This window comes from Carassius auratus, unplaced genomic scaffold (genome assembly GCF_003368295.1).
Source record: "Carassius auratus strain Wakin unplaced genomic scaffold, ASM336829v1 scaf_tig00040984, whole genome shotgun sequence".
In the NCBI taxonomy this organism is placed as follows: Eukaryota; Metazoa; Chordata; class Actinopteri; order Cypriniformes; family Cyprinidae; genus Carassius; species Carassius auratus.
The window spans coordinates 5,211-27,167 of NW_020526625.1; the positions used below are offsets into that span (position 1 = coordinate 5,211).

The 21,957-nt window shown below is 35.8% G+C and overlaps 1 protein-coding gene across 1 annotated transcript; it reads right to left on the reverse strand.

The window, feature by feature from the left end:
• Window positions 1–17,151: 17,151 nt before the first annotated feature.
• Window positions 17,152–20,060, reverse strand: LOC113084968 (cathepsin L1-like). Its single transcript, XM_026255054.1, has 9 exons — window positions 19,953–20,060; window positions 19,703–19,803; window positions 18,837–18,979; window positions 18,373–18,570; window positions 18,072–18,263; window positions 17,813–17,978; window positions 17,588–17,693; window positions 17,379–17,481; window positions 17,152–17,215 (listed from the first exon to the last, which is right to left on the reverse strand). The coding sequence occupies exons 2-8, from the start codon at window positions 19,800–19,802 to the stop codon at window positions 17,382–17,384; spliced, it is 1,005 nt and encodes a 334-aa protein (XP_026110839.1). The 5' UTR covers window position 19,803; window positions 19,953–20,060; the 3' UTR covers window positions 17,152–17,215; window positions 17,379–17,381.
• Window positions 20,061–21,957: the final 1,897 nt, after the last annotated feature.

Below are 21,957 nucleotides of genomic sequence, written 5' to 3' on the forward strand. Positions count from 1 at the left end.
GCATTACAGAATTGCTTTAATGCTTTATCTCTGAGGACAGAGATCAATAAAAATAAACATCAAAGTAAAAGCATGCTTACCTTGGGGATGGTCTTCCATTTGGTTCGGTCACACTACGGTGTATTCAAGCAGAATATACTTAATAACAGCTTTAATTAACTTCTGTATGACAGATTGAGACTTGAGAACACATACAGTGCCCCACCCCAAAAGCATCTAAGCCCCTACAAATGAGTTTAATTGCTTTAGTTAAAATATATCAAACCAAGTGCAACAGAAAACAAATGATGCTTTTAAACTAACTTTTTTGAAATATTTGCAAGGACTATTGCCCAACTGTTGTCAAGGTGATTTTTCAGTGGATATATGTGTAGCTCCTCAAGTTCACAAGTGTCTTTGCAGAATAATCACATTCATTATTGTTTTACAGTTTTGTCTTAATTTTAAACAATATATCAATTATTTTAGAATGTAAAACTACTGTTGCTATATTTCTTTAAAATACTGCATGTTCAGTCAGGCTGAGCAGCAATGCAGATGTGAAAATGTGTAACGATCGATCATAGGAAACGAGAGATCCAAGTGCAGTGAGACAAAATGCTGGTGGTCCAGTCACTCACTGTGAAAGGAGAATCTGGCATGGGCATGTGTCTTCTGTTTCTAATCATCAGACACAGATGTCCGCACTCCTTTTGTCCTTGTCGTTGATGAGCATCAAGAGGCTGCAGCTGTGATTGGTTGACATCCAGCCAGCCAAGCTGCTTCAGTGTGGCGCTGTCCATGGTGCTGCAGCACAGTAGACAAGAACTAAGGGCTTAGGGGTTTTTTATTTCTCTTTTGCTAATCTGGTCATATCTGCACTGATAACATTTTTACATTCTCTTATTTCAATTAAGAACACATTAAATATTTAAATTTTACTATAAAGGTCTGTGAGTTGAGGAAAGATAGACTCCTCCCTTTCCTCACACTAAATAAGTATTGACCAACCAATAAGAGAAGAAGAAAAGATTCAAAGTCCAATTTCAAAGGTTAAAGTTGAGGAGTATCATTTGTTTCTTTAAGATCTGTTGAATGATGGCAGATCCAAGCTGTCTATATATCAGTACTCATTGCTAGTATCAATTTGATGACCTCCATAACCTCCACTTCACAACTAATTCACAGGAGATTGTAGCAAAGAGCATAATTTCACAGAACAATCAGACAAGCAGAACAACTTGGACAAATATAATTGAATGAAAACGTGCCAGTTCGAAACCTCAATTTGAATGAATTTTGGATATTCAGTCAGACTGAACAGCTGACCAGCAGGAGTAGCCATGTAACTGGAGTGGCCCCCAGGCTACAGTATGAACTGCTTATAAATTCATTGGACTTCACCCCATCTGATAGAACAAACAGTGCCAGACCTATAAGCCAAACTTATGGGCCTATTAACTCCTCTCCAGGTCTGTGTTTATCGCAATACTGGTAGTGCAGGATAGTCCCCATGGACACCAAACAGCAGCATAAATCCACACTTGAAAAACTCTGTGATATTTGACAGCTCATTCTCATGCACTAAACGGCTTTATAATGGGTGTTTAGGAATTAGTGCACTGGTGAATGAGACACCCCCCACAGTCCCCCCGCATTATGGAGCGACCCAACCAATCTCATAATATGAGGTAATTACATTATGTTTAATTTGCCTATTTAGAGATGGCACATCAAAGCAACAAATATACAGGAGTCACAATCACAGATTTTTTTTCTAACTTGCTCATTACTGATTTGCATGCACAGTGTAAATTACACACCCGCTGACAATGTCTTTTTTATAGGTGACATAAATTAAATCAGTAACTGGATCTATATAACCAAAATAAGTAGTTACATGCTCATTCATTTATTTTACAATACTTTGAAGTCTCTTATTTTGTTTCATTAAAAAGAACAGATTAATTTGAGTTATTTGTTTGGGAATCAGACTGAACTGTGTGTATTTTTATGCATTACAAAGAACCACACTATACTGGTTGCACTGTATATTTAATGCTGTAGATTTTTCATTGTTTTCCAATGCAACATGTGCAAGACGAACATATATGTGTCTTTTGCTCTGTTTTGTGCATGACACAGCATTCGAAAAATTTTTAATCTGTAAAACACAGCACTCATCAATAGCTATGTTTCCATCCACCTACTTTTATGTGAATTTCGGGATATTGCCTAAAACATGCTTGATGGAAATACCAAGATGTGCATAGATTTTAAAAATGCACATGAAATTTATTCAATGTTATCAACACCATTTTAATCATTTTTAAAATGCCTGAGCCAATGCCCATCATTAAAATGATTTGGTATAATCACCTCCCATAACTGTTTCACACGACAGCTGTACATTCCCAAACATCAGGCATCTGAACACAAAAGAACATGACAATGCATTTTAAATGCAAAAACACATTATTTGTCAATTGCCCCTAAGTAGAGCAGTCAGAGAATTTTATTTCAGGGTTCTGTCTGCACTGGCGAGATCCATTAACATAACCTTCATTCACATTGTACATAAAAAAAAAAAAACACAATGTGAACATCTGACTTGCAGTCTCTTCACATCTCAGTTGTGATTTAATCTCTAAAAGAACATGCCCTCAATCTCATACTATCATATCAAGAATTCATGCTCCCTTCTTGTGCATTTAAATTACAAAGAGCAGCTCAAAATCCTAATTTCCTGTCAGTTATCAACGCACAAACACACGCATCCCTGCAATGTCACAGGTGGAACTCTGCTGGTGGGATGAAGTGCTAATGGGGGTGAGTTATTTGTGCCTGATAGTGTGCGTCTGTATGTGTGTGTGTGTATGTGCGTCTGTGTGTTAAGGGGATTTATACATCCTCACGTCTAGATTTTCATGGGAGAGAATAATAGCAGATCAGATATGGGAGTTAATCACAGCTTTTCTTCTTTATATCACCCCTGAGAATTCAACATGGCTCTCTCTCTCCATTTCTGTCTCACTTTCTCTCTCTGTCTTTCTCCTTCACCTTCTCTATTGTCATTTCTCCTTTTTCCCTGTGTAAATGCCTCATAAATCAGGTTCATAAAGCAGCCATCACATCGGGGCAGCTGTTGTCCCCCAGAAACTCATTAAAGAAAGAAGAGAAGCACTCTTCCTTAATGAAAGTGAAGTGATGTCTAGGTCTTAACACACATTATTCTACAAGGGCTTATTGGGACAGAGAGAAGGAAGGGGAAGAATATGATGAAGAGGTATGCAAAGGAGTAGAAGAAAGGAAAGGAAAGGAGAGGAGACAGATATTAGTGTGCTATGATGATTAATAGGACTTTATGGGGTAGAGAAAAGTCAAGCTGAAAGCTAGTGATACAAAGCCATCAGATAATTCTCAAAGGAAATACACGGCGTGTCTGTAGTCACATAGCTATAAATACTAACACAATAAAACAGATGGAATAAAGATATAGCAACTTGGGTTTTGTGTTGAGAGATATATTAGCATGAATATTTTTGCTTTGTTTAGATAGTCAGTTGTTTAGGCCGTTTGTTTCATGTGCAGCTGTTTATAATTGCTCCTTTGGTGAAGAATGTACTTCATAAAAGACATAAAGCTGCTTTAGCACACTAAATCAAATGTGTAGTGTTGTGCAGATCAAATGCAGATGTAGTACGTCTGTGTGTGTATAACGAGCTTCCATTTTGCATGCTGAAAAAACCTGATCTCATGAGAAAACATAACTATTTTACGAGGTGCTGATTTTCATAAGATATCAAACAATGTGATTTTTTTTTAAATGCAAGCCTGAGGGCCCATCTGTAACACAGTAGAACTATAACACACGTGTGAAAACATACTGTATGAATAAGATCATACGAATTAGCCACCAATTTGCCAAAGATTGTGTAAGATTGCATTTAAAAAAAACATAATAAAAATAGCACAAAAAAAAAAAGTTTTTCACAAATTCTGAAAATGTTTGTGGTATATAAACTATAAAACTATAAAATGTGAACTATAAAAACACATCCACATCTGGAAAAGGCTAAAGGGACACAAAAAGATCTTAATTTATATCTAAATATGATAACACTTAAATGCTAGTTTTTGTTTTATTGGCTACCTATGTGTCTGTGTGTATCTGGGAGTGTGTGTGAACGACTTAATCGATTATTGTACTTGTTCTTCAGTGTAGCAGATATAAGTCATGGTAAGTGCTTTGAAAGCCTATGCTGTAACCAAGAGGGGAAGAGGTGTACTACTATCAATGGAAATGTTTTATCTGTGTGTGTGTTTTTGTGTGTAAGTGAGACATGAATGTGTTATTCTCTAGTCTAGAGTGATGCCCTGCCAGCCAGTTGTTTTGACACTTGTCAGCTCCACACCTCTACAGACATGATTTTGTGTGTGTGTAAATGCACATGAGTGGGCCGTTCTGACAGGTTAAGATGAGCTCTTTGGACCCTGTTGGAGATAAGGTGACAGACTGGTCAGTGTGTGAGTGAACAGAAACATTTAACCAAGCTGAATCAAACTCAGATGAACAGGTAGATGGAGCATCCACCTCTACTTCTTTACCTCACTTCATTAACTTGGAACGATCACTTAAATATATGGTTGCAGATTGTTTGAGGGTGTTGCCATGTTTCCTGCTGGATTTTCAGTTAAAAATAAATCAAATATTAATTGTGGATATAAGATGGCAGTCTGTGAACGCTATGCATGAAAAGCAAGATGATAAAAACATATTTTTATTGAGTTGTCCTCACTGAATGTAGGAAAATACAACATGCAACACAACTACTAAAATTCACCTTAAACCAATTAAAAATAGTAAGATCTGTTACTTTAAATAACTGTTAACTGAAACATTTTTTTTTTATTTCAGCTAGTTGCCAAGGAAATATTTCTAATTTTTATTTAGATTAACTTGACATAATAAAAGAACTAAAATAATCAAAACTATAAAGATACATAAAAAAGAAAAAGAAAAAACTAGTAAAAATTACAAAACACAACAAAATTACTAAAACGTACATAAAAATGAAAACCAATAAACAATATTAGAAAAAATATATATATATATATATATAAAACCCACTTAAGTAATACAAGTATAAATGTTACTTAAATGTGAGTAATGAACAAATGATTCATATGAGACGGTTCTTAATAAAAAACATATAGAGCAATCTGGTGTGGTCTGATTTTCAAATGATGGATTACTGAATCCAGCAATGGAGAATCTGAATATTGAATCAATAGTTTTCACTCACGGGTTTTCACCCCCCAGCTCTTAATGCATCTTGTTTCCTTCTGGAGCATCAATGAATGTTTGAATCTTTTTAAATAGTTGTGTTTTAGTCCCTCAAATGTCCTCAGTCTGAAAAGATGCATCTCAAAATCATACAGTCACTGCTGGAAAGGGTTCAAATATGCAAAGATGCTGGAAAATTGAAGAATCTGCAGGACCTTAAAGATTTTTCTGAAGAACGCTGCTCAGTTTAACTGTTCAGAACAAACAAGGGACTCATGCACAACCATCACAAAACAGAAAGACAGTCGAGGATCATCAGGTAACAGAACCAAGGGTTCCCAAACTTTTGAGTGGGTTATTTTAATAATTTCAGAATTATTTTGTCTTGTGGACTAAATGTTAATATCTTTTATATACAATATCTTACTCAGGACAGTGTTAAATAAAAAATAACATGCATTTAGTATGATCTCTCTTATTTTTTGAAAATTATTCATATTTTCACAGATTCTGCAAGGGGTGTCCAAACTTTCGAGCCCCACTGTAGTGTAAAGTTTTACCATAAAAACTAATCCAAAATATTTAAAAACCGTTATAGTAATCTCAATTATATTAAACAGTTTATTATTTACAAGCCAAAAAATAAATAAATAGAAGAACGCAGAAGGCCTTATATGTCTTTACCACAGAAATATGTTACATGCAACATGAATCTAAACTGGACTGAGAAAAAAAAATTAAATGCAAAATGAGGTCTGGCATACACCATTGTGATCAGTCTAGCAGTAACTCGTTGACATTTATCTGCTGTTGAGATACTGGAAGAGCACTGTAACACATCCACCCCTCTACACTCCTGTCTGTTGACACATCAGTTTATGATCTCATTACACAGTCCATTAATTAGCAGTGAATTAGTAAGAGAGAGCCAACAGTGAACACCTGTCCACACACACTCATGGGTCCTCATGTATGCTCAGCTCATATGTTAGACCTGTAGTGCAGTTCTTTTTATTTTAACATCTGCCTAATGCCGTGAATGTTAAGAGCACTGAGCTACACCTTACCTCAGTGTGAAGCTATGAGGCTTTTTACTCAGGCACCCAAGAGTCCACCTAATTGCACTGGCAGTACAGCACAGCCTATCACTGAACTAGCATGTCATTCATCACCGTGGCGGTTAATTGACAGGCTCTGCTGTAACTGAAAGAACTGTGTCCGCATGGATAAATGCAGGATGGGCAGGCAAATGAAAGACGATGTACAGGTTCAGATGTTTAGCAATGCGAGGCCATAAGTAAGACACAATACGGAGATCCTATAGCCTATAGTCATTACATTTGCTTTCTCCATACATCAATGACCCAAATATAGAAAAGCGTCATCTTTTATTCACCCTCCTGTCTTTCTAAACCTTTATGACTGTATTACTATCTACAAAATTACATATATAAAGGGGTCATATGATGTTGCTAAAAATAGCATTATTTTGAGTATTTGGTGTAATGAAATCTGTTTGTGCGGTTTAAGGTTCAAAAAACACATTATTTTCCACATACTGTAGATTATTGCTTCTGCTCTATGCCCCGCCTTCTGAAACGCATCGTTTTTTACAAAGCTCATTGGTCTGAAAAGCGAGGTGTGCTCTGATTGGCCAGCTATCCCGTGCCTTGTGATTGGCCGAATGCCTCAAGCGTGTGACGGAAATGTTACGCCCTTTACTGTCATGCCATGTCCCGGTCAGAATACCGGCGTGCCAAAACAAAAACAATAAAACCTATTATAAACTAGGTATTTGTAGCGTCCAGAGGGCACATAATTACTGATTAAATTATGTATACTGTCTTTTAAACATAAAACAATGTCTGCATTTGTAATCGGAGAAACGACAAACAACAGTGAAAACATGCGTTTGAGTCATCAGTGGCAAATCCTTTAAATATGTAAACGTACTTACAGACTGTGAGTCAGATCAGCCGGCATTAAAGTCTACTCTCTCAGGATCAAGAAACAGTCCTCCATAAAATAAGATGCACACATCTGAATATTTGGCTTGAACTGTTCTGGAACTGTGTTGTAAATACAACTTAACCAATGATTTCATGATAACATGATAACAAAGTAGTTTTGCTTTCACAACGAAACACACAGCATCTTCACAACATGGCGTCAGCAGTGGCAGCAACAATATTATGCCATTTTTCTTTGCGTGAACATTTGGGTGGCATTATGCAAATCTTCTCACATCGTGACATAGACATGCGGGGGCGTGTTTAATCATGGATTTTTAGGAGGGTGTGGACAAGTCTTAAAGGTATAGTTCATCCAAAATGAAAATTTTATGTTTATCTGCTTACCGCCAGGGCATCCAAGAGGTAGGTGACTTTGTTTCTTAAGTAAAACACAAATGAAGATTTTTTTGCAGTCTGTCAGTCATATAATGGAAGTAAATGAGAATCACAGCTTTGAGAGCCAAGAAAACATACACAAACAAAGCTAAATAAAACCCTGTGGCTAGTGACTCAGATAGATTAGTCCCAATGTCAGATCAATAAGTGGAACAAACACAGCAGGCTTGTCTAAGGATGAGACAGGTGGAGGTGACGCTGAGACTTCAGACACAGTGCTGGGCTGAGACCTTTCATTAGCAGCTAAAGGTCATAAGGTCAAGTCCTGCCTGAGGGAGTTCTGTGACACAAGCCTAAAGAAACGAGGGGAGGATTTGGTAAATCTCTCTGTCTGTTTGAAGCACAAAGGTCTGTGTAAGAACAGGCGCCGAGGGTAAAGACAGAAAGAAAATGAGATGGGTCAGAGCGGGTTCAGGGAAGAGGGAGTGAATAGTGTACTTGAATTGTCGGGGGGAAATTAGAAACAGTAGATATCTGTCTGCTTTTCACACAGGGTCAGACACTGTAAAATGCTGTGACATATGAAGCACAAATCATTTGCATATAATAACTATAATAAATTTCACTTTAGCCAGAATGCACACCCTTTTCATTTTTTCCTGTTAATAAGACGAGCGTGTGTGCTAAAGACCTCTTCCTGTTTTAACTAAAAGTCTTCTCTTTGTACTCTCAGTAGTTGATTTCATTTAAGTGCTCCAATTAAATGCTGTTTTGATGAGGCTAGCATGGAGAGACGTGCACCAAAAAAGGATCAAAGCGTATTAAGGAATCTTCCCACTTCTTGGGAGGTTAATATTAAATTTTCAGCCTAATTTGCACCAAATCAAAAGGACATGGGAAAGCCGGGCGACAGCATGCAGGGGCTGTGAGCTTGGACCAGGCATGTCTCATTCCCTCTAACTTAGCAGAGGAAATTATATTTATTTGAGAAGAATTTCACCAGTGTCTGGCAACGGTGTTGTGCATGGTATATGCATTTGCAGAGTGTATTTCATAGTTTTGTCTTCTGTTACCAACAGCTGATGAAAATTCTACTTTATTACAGGAATAAATTATATTTTAAAATATATTCAAATAAAAAAGTTATTTGAAATTGTGATAATATTATATAAATGCAACCTTGGTGAGCAAAAGATACTTCTATCAAAAACAAATCTGAACGGTGGTGTTAATACAATATATTTAAGCAACAAAGCATTACAGATTGGGAGCAGAGTTGATTTTGTCTGGAGAAAAAAGAGTAAGTGTTTTGAAATTCTGAGAGTCTGTGTTTTCTCTGGCTCATGGAACCATTCTCTCATCAATGGAAAATCTGGAATGGACTTAGAGTTACAGTAGAATTGCTGTCGTTCCAGTCCACTCAGATACTCTATTCCAGCGTTGCTTGGCAACACATAACATTTGATGCTTTGGCTTCTTTTGGAACTATTTCTGTTGGCAGAGAAGTAGAACTAAGTAACTGGCCAGATTCTATCTGAAACATAAGTTACTTGATATTAACTTCTGTGTCACAGCAAAACTGACGTTGTTTCCAGTATCCCACCACCACTCCAAGTACATCTCATTCACAATTAGGCATTTGAAAGATGATTTTATCTAAAGTAACTTGGATTGGATTGGATAAATATTATTAATCCCAAAAGGGAGAATTACATGTCACAGCAGCACACAATAATCAATAATAAGTAATAAATCAAATTAAAAACATTCTCCAACAAGTATTTCCCAGTATCAATTTCACAAAGCATTATGATTACACACAACAAAGTGATCCTATAATACAGTATAACATCTTAACATCTTGTATAGCACTGATAGTTCCAACAGCAGTTGTTAAAAAAACGACTTTCTAAATCACTCCCTGTGAAAGCGGGGTTGAATTAATTTTGAGCTAAATGTATGAAGAGGGTGGCAATGATTCATCATAGAGACCAATTAGTCAATCATTCTATATATGGTGGGTAACACACTCTCCTCAACAAAAACCTGACTTACATTGCATTTAAAGTTTAGGCATTCCCTGGGGATCGAACCTATGGCCTTACCGTTGCTACATTCTAAAAAAAATTATGTAAAAAAATAGGGCACAGTATTAATATAAAATAAATATTAATACTGCATAGCTAAGAAGGAATTTTCCTTCATTTTTACTCGTGCTTTATTTGTATTTTGAATTATATATATAGCTGTTAGACCTTTTATTGAGAGGTATGTGCCTTTCCAAATCATACCCATTCAAATGAATTTGCCACAGGTTAATGCCACTCAAAGTGTAATTTGCTAAATTGTCACAAATCAGTTTTTGCTTTGTCATTATGGTGTATGGAGTGTAGATTGATGTGTAGATTTTATATATATATATATATATATATATATATATATATATATATATATATATATATATATATATATATATATATATATATATATATATATATTATTTTTAACAAAAATGTAGCACCTTGTGCTTTTTGAGCTAGGAAAATGTCATCTCTTTTTCTGTTGATTTCTATTTATATATTAATATTTTAGTCTTCATGGATTCAACAGTCCATGGGGGTATTTAGCCCTAGACCTTCATCTCACACAAGCCTATTAAATAAAAATGAATAAGAGAAAAACGGCTCTCAAAAGGATTCTCAAGACCAAGGGACCAAAACCAGTCATTGAATTTTGCCTTTAAAAGGCAAGTCAGTTCATTTTATAATGATTTATACTATTTATATTCATGCAAGTACAGCTCATATCTACCTGAAAGGGGAAATGCCAAAATCTCTGAAATTCAAGATTAAATTCAAATAACATATTTTAAATTATAACATCTAACAACTGTAAAACCATAAACTGCTTAGACAATTGGCTTTATGGAAAATTATGATTTCTCTCTCACACACACACACACACTTCTGGTTCACTATCCTTGTGGGGACTCCCAGTGGGCGTAATGGTTTTTATACTGTAAAAACACTTTTTTCTATCGCCCTACACATACACCTACCCCGCACAGAAAACTTAGTGCAGTTTTACAATCTCGTAAAAATTTACAAATAATAATAATTCTGTATGGTTTATAAGCTTCTGTACCCATGGGGACCTAAATTTAGGTCCCCACGGTGACACAAGTCCCCATGAGTTGGTGTGTATCAGGTTTAAGTCCCCACAAGTACAGAAAAACATGTATAAACACACACACACACACATCTCCTCTGATAATGTATCTGATCTTGTCACAATGTAAAATCATCCAAAACATCTGGTTTGTAGCACCCCCAAGAGGAGTGTGTTTGCATGTGTATTCGAAAGAGGCAGATGATGGTATTCAGATTAAAACTCTTGACTTTATATCTGGTAATCTGGATTAAATCCCATAAATACAGGACTAAACAACACTGGCTGAGGATCTCTATATGTGAGTGTGGGAGTGAGTATTAGTTTTGATTGGATTAAGGCTGGGGATTTGTGTATTTAAACTGAGATTACCAATGCGATCCAGCCTTTGAAAGCTCTCTACACACTGAGGCAGGGGAAAGAGGTCACTGTCTCTGGCACTGCTTGCTGTAGCCTTCTCTCTGAAGTGCTCCTGCTAGCATAATCTGCCCTGTGTTTTATATGTGCGCTGAAACAGCAGACTGTGGCAGTTACAGAAGAGTCTAACATTTCTACAACCTGACATCAGTGTGTGTGTGTGTGTGTGTGTGTGTGTGTGTGTGTGTGTGCGCATTCATATCTACAGTGTTTTAACAGTGCCCTCTGCTGATAACATATCAATACATAAATGCTCATTCACACACTCCATAAACAGAATTCACAATAAATGAAAAAAGTACAGTACATCTAAAGAAATAATGAACTCCTTGAGAAATGTTGTGGTGTAGACCGGTAACTTCAGTGCTGTGGTGAGCTCAGTAAGCAGGATCAGCCAAGTGTGTGTGGTATATTCATTGATTAAATGTCAGTCTGATCTCCACTGAATGCCCATTAAAGCAGACCAAGCCAGATGAATGCACACACACTACCACAACACACCCGTACAGGTTACGTCAGTTTTAAATCATATTTTGCTTCTGTTTTTAGCATGCTTTAATGACATCATTTAGCATGAAAAGAATCATGGAGTTGTGATATAATAAGGGTTTTGTAACTCTCAATGAAACATTCATATAAGTGTTAAGGTATGGCTAGATAAATTAGCAGAGCCAACATAACCCAAAGTATGCGTCAGCCTATGCTAGTGTACGGTTACAGAGCGAGTGGCATAAATGTCATCATTAGCATAATTAATAAACATGTACTGAAAATAGGTTACGACAATCTACTGTGCTAAAATGCTGTAACCTACACAGAAATTAATATTTAGCCAACTATGTTGCTGTTACTTACTATAGTTCTATAATTATGCTTCTTTAGTTTTAAGAGTTGTATTTGCTGATTTAAATAGATGCCATTATGAAGTTTGAATTACTTTTTGTTGGTAGCTTGTTTAGCTAACTGCTTTTTCAAAAAGATAGCTTGACCGTAGCTAATATACTGAACTTTACTTCACAGACACACACACACACACACACACACACACAATGGGGGCATCTGCTGTTTGGGTAAAAATAGAATGAGGCTGACTGTCAAAAAAAAAAAGTTTGCAGAAAAGATGATGAGAGAAAAATATAAGCTTGTTGACAAAATTCTACATGACAGTTAGCCTGCAGAATTAAAAGAGCTGGTGGAAAAAATGAAAAGATGACAGAAAATGTATCGAAGGCAGATCAAGGATGAGAGGATGGATTTTCTTGGCTCTTGTTTGAATTCTTTTTGTTTAATCTTTCATAATAGATGATCAAAACGAATCATAATGGAGCCTGTCATCAACAACTGAATGAAGCCAAAAATGTTAAGTTTGTGTGTGATGTGCTCGTACGACATCTAGCCCATAACAGCTTGAAAGGAAACTTAATTAATTCATTTATTTATTGGTTTGTTCGTAATTGATATTCTTCTGCATTTAGAATGCCACCAAACAAAAAGATACAAACTGAAAATCGGGGGTAACACTTTTTTTTAGGATTTCTTGCATATTACTAGAATATTAGCCATTTATTAGTATTAATTAAGCACATATTAATGCCTTATCAACATATTCTATATCCCTAATACCTAAATTTAACATCTACCTTACTAACTATTTATAAACAGCAAATTAGTAATTTATTGAGGGGAAAAGTCATAGTTAATAGTGAATAAGTGTTTCCTATTCTAAAGTGTTATCAAAATCAGATTAGCATGATAAAAAAATGACAATTCAAGTGTTTCCTATAAATTCCTAACTTAAATTCGGCATGAAATGAAATTCATCTAAATGCATGTTATCTTATTGTGGATGATTTTTTATGCATGTTTAATTTTTCTACATCATAATTTTTTATCAAAATGTCTCATCTCTGGTGACGTAAACCGAACTCACATAAACATTGCCCTTTCATACAATCAACTGCAAGTAAAAATTCACATCTTCCAGTCAACAGACAATAACTGGAAAAAATATCAGCTTTTTCCTTTTCTATAATACGTTTCATTTGCATGTATGTCACAAAATAGAGGAATAGATCTTTCACTTCTTCCACTGAACGGATGCAGTGTATTACATTGTGCTCTGACAGTGTCGTCTGTTCTGACTGACACTCTTTTTCCACTCAAGAAACATGTTGTGAAGTTTCTGTTCTGACAATCACATGCACCATTGAACTTCATTCACTTCAGCTCTATTGGAGAACAATGCAAAACCTCTGTCTTTAAGCAATGTGGGCAGAACTTTACATATGTGCCCAGTAATTAACCATAAGCGTCGTCAGGCAACTCTGGCAGTCTGTAGGCACAGCAGGGATGGCTCCTTTTCTGACTAACAGCTGTGTGTGTTTGTTTAGAAGGAGGTATAATTGGGATTACAAGCTGTAATAGGGAGTCGTGCTGACTGCCCCAGTTTTTGCTGTTTATCTGATTTATTTACTGAGTGAAAGAGGCTCATCATGGTCTTGGTCTCAGTCAATCATGAGAAGGAAGGAGAGACAAATAATTACTCTCTTTATAGTCTTATAGTCTCTATAGTATTAATTTATCTACATTTGACTATGTTCACAGCAAACTCCCACTTCATTGTTATGGGAACATCATTCAATCAGTCTCATGTTGTGCACTTATATATGTTAATGAACCTTATTGGTTTACATTCACATTTACTAAATATGACAATATTTCTGTCTTCTTTTTAAAGGCCAATTATTGGAATTTAATGGAATATATTCTGTTGCTTATTTGGGGGCTGAACTAACCTTCAGTTCTAGATTCATGTCTCAGTGTAGCTACAGATACAGAAAATCCTTCCTGCCCACCCACATTAGTTTGGGTAATTAATCTTTTCTTTTTTTCACTCACTACAACTTTGGCTCCGTATTTTTGCATGAGAAGAAACATCATTTTCATTACAAAGACCACTGAAAATGAGTGATGAGAGTCTCATTAACCAGCAGCTGTGGTGATGATGAGATTCACAGAGAAGAAAAGAGGGAGGAAGGAAGGAAAGAGAGATGGAGAAAATAATAGAGGATGAATGGAGTAAATCAAAGCTGTGTAAACTGTATATGTACAAGGTTTCATGATGCAAATTCTTCATCATTCAGAGATTTATTTAGCATTATAAAGGCCTGCAAAAATTCAGTGAATTCAATATGGTTGCTATTAAATGCCTAATAATTCAGTAATTTAAATTTAAATTAATAGCATGAATCGTTAAAAAGGAAATATCATTTCTACACCAAATACACATGATGCATAGCTGTGACATAAACCATGAAATAACCTTCTTCCTAGTAAATACCACTCCTGCTTGCTGGTTGTCTTTCTCGATTTTTGGCAGCATCATTATTATTAGCTCAACATCAAACTAAATAAATCAATAGTGAGTCCCCACCATGACAGAAAAACAAATGCACGTGTGTGTTTTTGATCCAAGAGTGAGTCAGTGTCAGTGGGTGTTAATCCCACAATAATCTTGGCAGGGGTGCTGCAGTTTTTCATTCCCGCACAAATAGTAAGAACACCAGTTTGAGGCTGAATGACTCTGAACCTGTATATTAAGGACAGCTACATTACAGAAAGTTGTTTAGTCTCTTGTTCTGTGTTTGATCCATCGCCACTTCCTATGGTTATCAACAGAGGAAAGAGGATCATCATCATTACTATTGCATGTGATACTCTAACGAGATGCTATCATCAATCTTCTAACTGCTTCTCGGGAGCACTTCAGTTTATAACATTCAAATATTCAAACGTTGGACTAAACTAGACAGTCAAGGCAAAAGTTGATGCATTATAAATGTTTTTCCTGGATAGAAATCCATTATTTATTCCACTTGTTAATAATAATGAAAAGGGACTCTTTTTCAAAAAATTTAGGGTCCAGATTACAGTACAGAAGCAAAAACTCACCATAAATCCATAACTTAGCAACAGCAAATTACAAAGGTGCTGCAAGTTTAGAACATTCTCGCCATCCAGTGGCCAAAACTATAAACTGCATTTAAATTGGCTTTCACTTTTCCTTAATTTATTTCATCAGAGTTCAGACCTAAATAAAATGTAACACAAAATGAGCAAAACCAGAAAATATAAAGGTAAAAATACAAAAAACAGAACAAAACATGACCAACATAAAGTGAACATGTCTGTGGTTCTCTGCCTGTGGTTTTAGGCCTTGTGTTGCGTATAGGTTTATTGCTTCTGAAAGACCAGTGATCATGCATTCAGATCAATTTCTTTGTGCAATAGTTAGAACAAAAACATACATGTCTCTTTCGTTTTCCGAGAAACTGTCATGTGGCCTCTTATTCTTATGGATGTATATAAGAGACATACCACAGACTGAAGATTGAGCAAGACAAAAGGCATAAACATTTCAACAAGACCAGTGATTTATGACTGACACCTGTGAAAAAAATATAGTTAAATTTAGTTTATTTCTATATCTCACAATGAGCAAGAGAAATGAGAAAGAACTTCTATTTAGAGCAGTTCTTTAAAAGAAAATAAGTTTCTTTAAAAGAAAAAAGAAAAGAAAAATGAAGAAGAAGTAGAAAAATCATTTCATACCAATCAAGCCTTTCAATTCCATTTTTTTATTGTAATTTGGAAAAATATTATTCTCTGTATAATATTAATGTATTATTGTAATTGTAATATATGCTTTGTTAAACTGGCTTTAAAAATACTCAAAAACTGCCTTTTACAAATTCAAAAAGTCAAGCAACCTATTATACTGTACACTTCAAAACTTTCACTTTTAAAGGAATATCTAATTATTTTTAACAGACCTCAATTCAGTAAATGGCACGACAGTCAACATTAAAGTCAAGCCAGACAAGTCATGTCACAAAAATACCTACAAATAATTCTACATTATGTATAATAATCTAATAATAATTCTAATGCTTTCCAATTGTGAATGAAATTGCACATGAACCAGCTCTCTTATAACGTCTGTGTGGGACACAATCCAAATAAAAGAACCCATGACCTCTATGTCTGTGATATTTTCTATAAACACAAACTGAAGTGCTGAACAGAACCACTGATGTGTATTTTTGAACACAGGAGCACACTCTATCTTTGAGGATGCATAAAAACCACTAATTATAGCAATCAATAAATAATGAATGTATGCAGAAATCCTTTGAAGTCATATCACAGGGTCTATTTAAATCTGTTTATTTCAATTAAAAAAACAGCATCGGTTCATTAAAAACAAACCAGGCTTGATAGACTTTCTTGGAAGAGAAGCTTTACTGAAACCCCCTCTCAGGACCTTATCCTCTGAGCTGTAATGTTTTACTTACAACTACTGTATTTTCTTGAATTCTTTCAATCACTGTCAGATGGGAAAGAATAGAGGTCTAAGTGACCTTCTCTCTCTTGAAATAAAAACGTACCCATGTGATCCAATTATCTTAAGCTTCAAGTGGAAGCTTCCAGCTGATTCTCAGGCATCTCACAATGGAAACTTGTTTTCACGATTTGGATACCTGACAGTTTTAAAGAACTTTTGTTAAAACAATCAAGACACTAGTGTTCAAAAATTGGTATTTAGTGCCTTTTAGCAGAAGGAGAATTGGTTCCATGATTAAAAATAAAAGTCTTACGACTTGGATTCACAAACTGTTTAGTTAAAACAAGCAAACACAGACATCTACCACACTGGCATTTTGGTGTCTTTAAAAATATGCTATACAGAGCATTGTGCTGATTATGAATTATGAAAAAGAAATAATCTGCAAGGCACTTGTTAATTTTCTGACATTTTTATTCCAAAACTTCACAGCAACAGTGTTTTTGTTGTTGGGGGATTTGAAAATAAAATCAACAGCTGAGGTCAGTTTATTTAAATGTTTTACATTAAAATTAAAAAGAAAGTATGATTACTTAAGAGGTATTTTGGTAGAATCATTCAAACGGTCCACATGTTCTTTCTCCCAACCATGGATGTCCACATTGACCTTTCCTGTAGAACATAAGAAAATAATGTAATTCTTAACTGAAAAGTAAACCATGAAATTGGTTTATTACATTTATGCCTATATTTTAAATGTTTATATAAGCCTGTGTCTTTAGGTAAATTAGCTAAAATGAACTGCTAAAGTCATGAAATCATATGCTGAGCTCACCCATTAGACCAGAGGGTAACTGGCTGCAGTAGCGATGCCGCATTGGTTGTTCTTATTCCTGGACATGAGGATGTAGCCTTTTTCACCCCATCCCAGACCCCAGCTAGAATCACAGCAGTTTGGGGCATTTAGTTGTTTGGTCTCTGTTCATTTGTGTTCCATTTTATATTTTAATTCTTGTTTCATCATCTTGTGATTTTTTTCTTAACCTGTTCTTGACGATCCAGTAGTCCTCTTTATCCAAACTTCCATATCCAACAGCCAGGACGCCATGATCTAAGTCAGAGCTGCTGCATTCAGGCTCGTCGTAGATACCTAGGAATATTATTTATTAAGTTAGCCAGGGACATTTTTATTAAAAGCTGAAAAATAATGAATACAAATGTCAAATTTTAAAATCTAGCACCTAAAAAACAGGTGATGATGACACTTACCTGATTCATAGAGCTGAAAGCTGCTGTGACCAGCATCGATGGCAACAGATACAGGGCCGATTGTGGCCACAGCCTCCTGTAGTGCACTTTCATCCCCACTGGCAACATCAACATATCCTGTGCAGGTGGCACCCACAGTGCTCGGGTTATAACGGCACTGATCATCCTGCGTGGAGAATACTGATGAGCAAAAATTATTCCGATTGTTTTCAAAAATCAGCTGAAGCTGATTTATTATTCAAACATCATTAGGACTCACAATGGCTTCATACGGGTAGGAGTCCTCTGTATCCAGACCCCCATTGGCTTCAATGTATTGGAAGGACTGGTCCATCAGTCCACCACCACAGCCCATGTTCCCAAAAGCACCAGAGCAGTCCACCAGCTGCTGCTCACTTAGGGACACCAGTTTCCCTGTCTTCTTGAATGTCTGACCCTCCAGGGAACCTGTCTGAGAGACATAAGAGCAAGAAAGGTTAAGAATCCTGAACTGGACTTTATGGATTCAATAAACATTTTCATTTCAGATCTGTTTATAAAGGCAAAAATTTGAGTCTTACTGTACTGAAGGCCCAGCATGATCCACAAATCTTCTGGTCTTTAACATCGGTCACGTAGCCCTCGTCCCTCCAGTCCACGGAATTGGGCAGCACAACGGCATCCTTCAGCCGGAAGAATGTAGCACCACCACGAGCCTTTGTGTTATTCAAGGAGCCCAGGCATCCATGGAACGCCACCTGTCTGTATTCCTCATTGCTCTGAGAGAGGATAGAAGGAAGATATGGGATGAATTCTAAAAATGATAATTAAATGAATTAGTGCATTCATTTTATATGTTATATAAAAATAATAATATAATGAAAAACATAAAAAATACACTTCACATTCATCATCAATTTTCTCACATATTATTATGATGATTATTATAATGAGCTTTTTGTGTGTTTTTGTGTATGTGTGTGTGTGTGTGTGTGTGTGTGTGTGTGTGTGTGTGTGTGTGTGTGTGTGTGTTTTAATTTTTTACCATGTCTGCAAAGTATGTCATGCCAAGCCTGTAGGATTTGATGCCCTGATCTGCCATCATGTTGTGGACCAAAACCAGTTTGCGATTGGTCAACCAGATCTGCTTTCGGTGAGACTCTTCCTCCACAGAAAGGTAGGCTTTACCTGTTACACACAAGCACAAGGTTTTGCTGTTAAAATATTTTAATAGACATTTGTTAAAAATAAAAAAATAAAATAATATATATATATATATATATATATATATATATATATATATATATATATATATATATATATATATAAAATGTGTTTAAAATATTAAAATAAATATTTAAAATATTAAATTAATGAAATGTGTGTACTAAATAATGCAAATATTTCGCAAATTATATTTGGTAGAACAATAAAATCTTAATAAATACATTTTAACACAATGAATTTGATTATAGTCATCTGTAATGTTTAAAATACAATTACACAGTTTTCATTATAAAGTTTCATGTTTAAAAAACATGCAGAAATAATTTGACTGTCAAATAATTTAACAATTAATTTTGTCTTTTTTTATGTTCTGTCATCTCCTGAAATTGTTCTGATGTTCTGATTCAACCAAAGACCTATTTTTACATTCCTTAAGCAACCTGTGAACCTGTAAGCCTGGAAAAATTACTCTGTGTCAAGTGCTGAGTTAGATTAAGTAATTTCTCATATACACTATAACAAAAACCTGAAGAGAGAAAGGACACAGTGAACAACTCTTCTGTCTTTGATGGATTGTCTGAATGGCTTCTGTGTCTCTGTTTCTGCCAGTAAAGAGAACCTGATGAATCTCTTTTCCTAAGATTTTAAAGAAGATATAAATAAAACTAAAGGAGACTCTCTTACCAAATTTCATTTTCCATGCGTGAAACTCCATGTCCTCCAGAGAAAGACTGGCAGCACTGGCAACAGCCAGAAAAGCAGCGGCAACAACCAAAAACCTCATCCTGCACAGAGAAAAACAAAAGTGCATAAAATAAAACAGAACAGACTCAGAGTGTCTAACGTCACTTTTCATTTCTTCTGTCACACTCCCCCACATTTTTCCTCAAACAGTATTTTTTTTTTTTTAATCTGGTAAAACCTGAGTTCTTACTTGTGATGGTATGTAGGATATATGTTTCCTTGATGTCAGTCACCCGGCCTGTCAGTGTTTACCAGAATGGAGATCTAAAGAGTTTATATAGGAGATTTTGTGTCTCTGATCAGGTGCCTGTCATGAACCCATAAAATAAGTAATGCTGAGTACAAGAGAAAAAAGGGGAAATTACATAACAACAATTGTTTGTGACGAGTAAGGGTGTAATTCTGGGGAACACATTGTGTGGAGGGAAGTTTTCTGTCAACATCAACTGGAGATTGATTCTTTCTTCTTTCTTTCATCTTTCACAGTGGATTTGTTTGATTGTGTCTCAGCAGTATATGAGCTGTTTATTTATGAATTCAGTTATTCGAGGTATATTAAAAAACTGTTAGCTTTCATACCAATGACAACACCGCAAAATATCAGTCATAAATATTTAGTTGAAGTTGCCAATTTTCCTGTACATCCAGTAACAAACTGCATGTGACATACTTTCAGTACCGGTATGCATGTGTATATATGTGTCTATGTCTATATGTGTGCACGTGTGTATACAGGCTTAGCTATATGGCCTATGAGGAAACATTCTGACTTCAGGAAATATTCTCGTTTGTAACGTTTTTACGATAGTTATTACGATATACATACATCGAGTGTAGCGTAAATTACCTCAGAGGAAGCTAAGCAGAAGCTTTAAGATAAAGTTCAGGTAAGATTAGCATAATTTGAAACTAATATCTCATATCCAAACATGTTACAAATGGGATAATATTACAGAGAGGTCTGTGAAAGGAGGTTATTTGGCAATAATGACAGGCTCAATGTTCAGTGACAACAAAAGTCTGTTGCCCTTTTAGTAAGCATGTGAGTGAATTTTTGTAGGTTGGTATGGCTTTGTGTGCCCCTGTAACTTTCTTTAATGTATACAGGCAATGTTTATGTTAGCCCAAGAAGAATATCATCAACTTCCCTGTCAAGACATTCTTATGTGCAATTTTCCACATGGATTTTCTACACATACTGTGTGTGTCATGATCCTGCCCTTGTGTCCTTGATTTTTCCTAGTCTTGAGGCAGGATCATGACAGACCCTTGTTTTGTGTACAAGCGCATGGCCTTGTCTTTGGGCCATGTGCTTGTGTTGTCTCGTTCCCTTGCCCCGCCCCCCTTGTTATCCTAGTCGTGTCGTGATTGCCCTATCTGTGTCACCTGTCGTGTCTTGATTGTTCCCCCTATTTAGCTTTCCTAGTGTGCTCTGTCTTGCGTCGGTTCATTGAGATTTGTACCTCTGATGTGATTTGTGTGTTCCTCACCTGTGATTTGTGTTCCTCATATGTGTTCCTACCTGTCAGCCTTATGAAAGAGTATTCCCCTTTGAGATATTGTATCCTGTGTAACTGTGAGTGTTATTTGTAGTTAGTGTTCTCCTGTTTTGAGTCTTTGTTTATCTTGTTTAATCAGTCCTATTTAGTATTTGTTGTATCTGCCCTAGTCCTGTTTTCCCCCTCGTGGGTTTTTGTTTTCCCCTTTTGTATAAATAAATCCTGTGTGTCTGCACCTGAGTTCCTCCCTTACCAAAACCCTGACAGTGTGAAAACACAGTGATGACTATATCAGGGTTTTTCTTGAACTCATTCTCTCTTCTTTGCATGTAAGCATTGTGATCTGTGTGGCGTTTGATTTACTGTTCGTGTGAAATACCATTTGAGTGGGAAGATTCAGATTACTTTGAAACACATTGCTTGTCTCCATTTCTTTGAAAAGTTTGACCAAACCTCAGACGTCAAGTTCAAGTTTATTTGTAAAGCACATTTAATAACAGCTAAGAGCCGACCAAAGTGCTGTACACTGTCAATAGCACAAATACAATAAGTAAAATACTAATAGATTATAGTCAAATACACATAACATGACTATAGTGAAATCAATTATTAAACGCCAAAGTACAAAGAGGAGTTTTAGACAAGATTTAAACACAGGTAGAGTGGAGGCCATTCTTATATGAGATGATAAGTTGT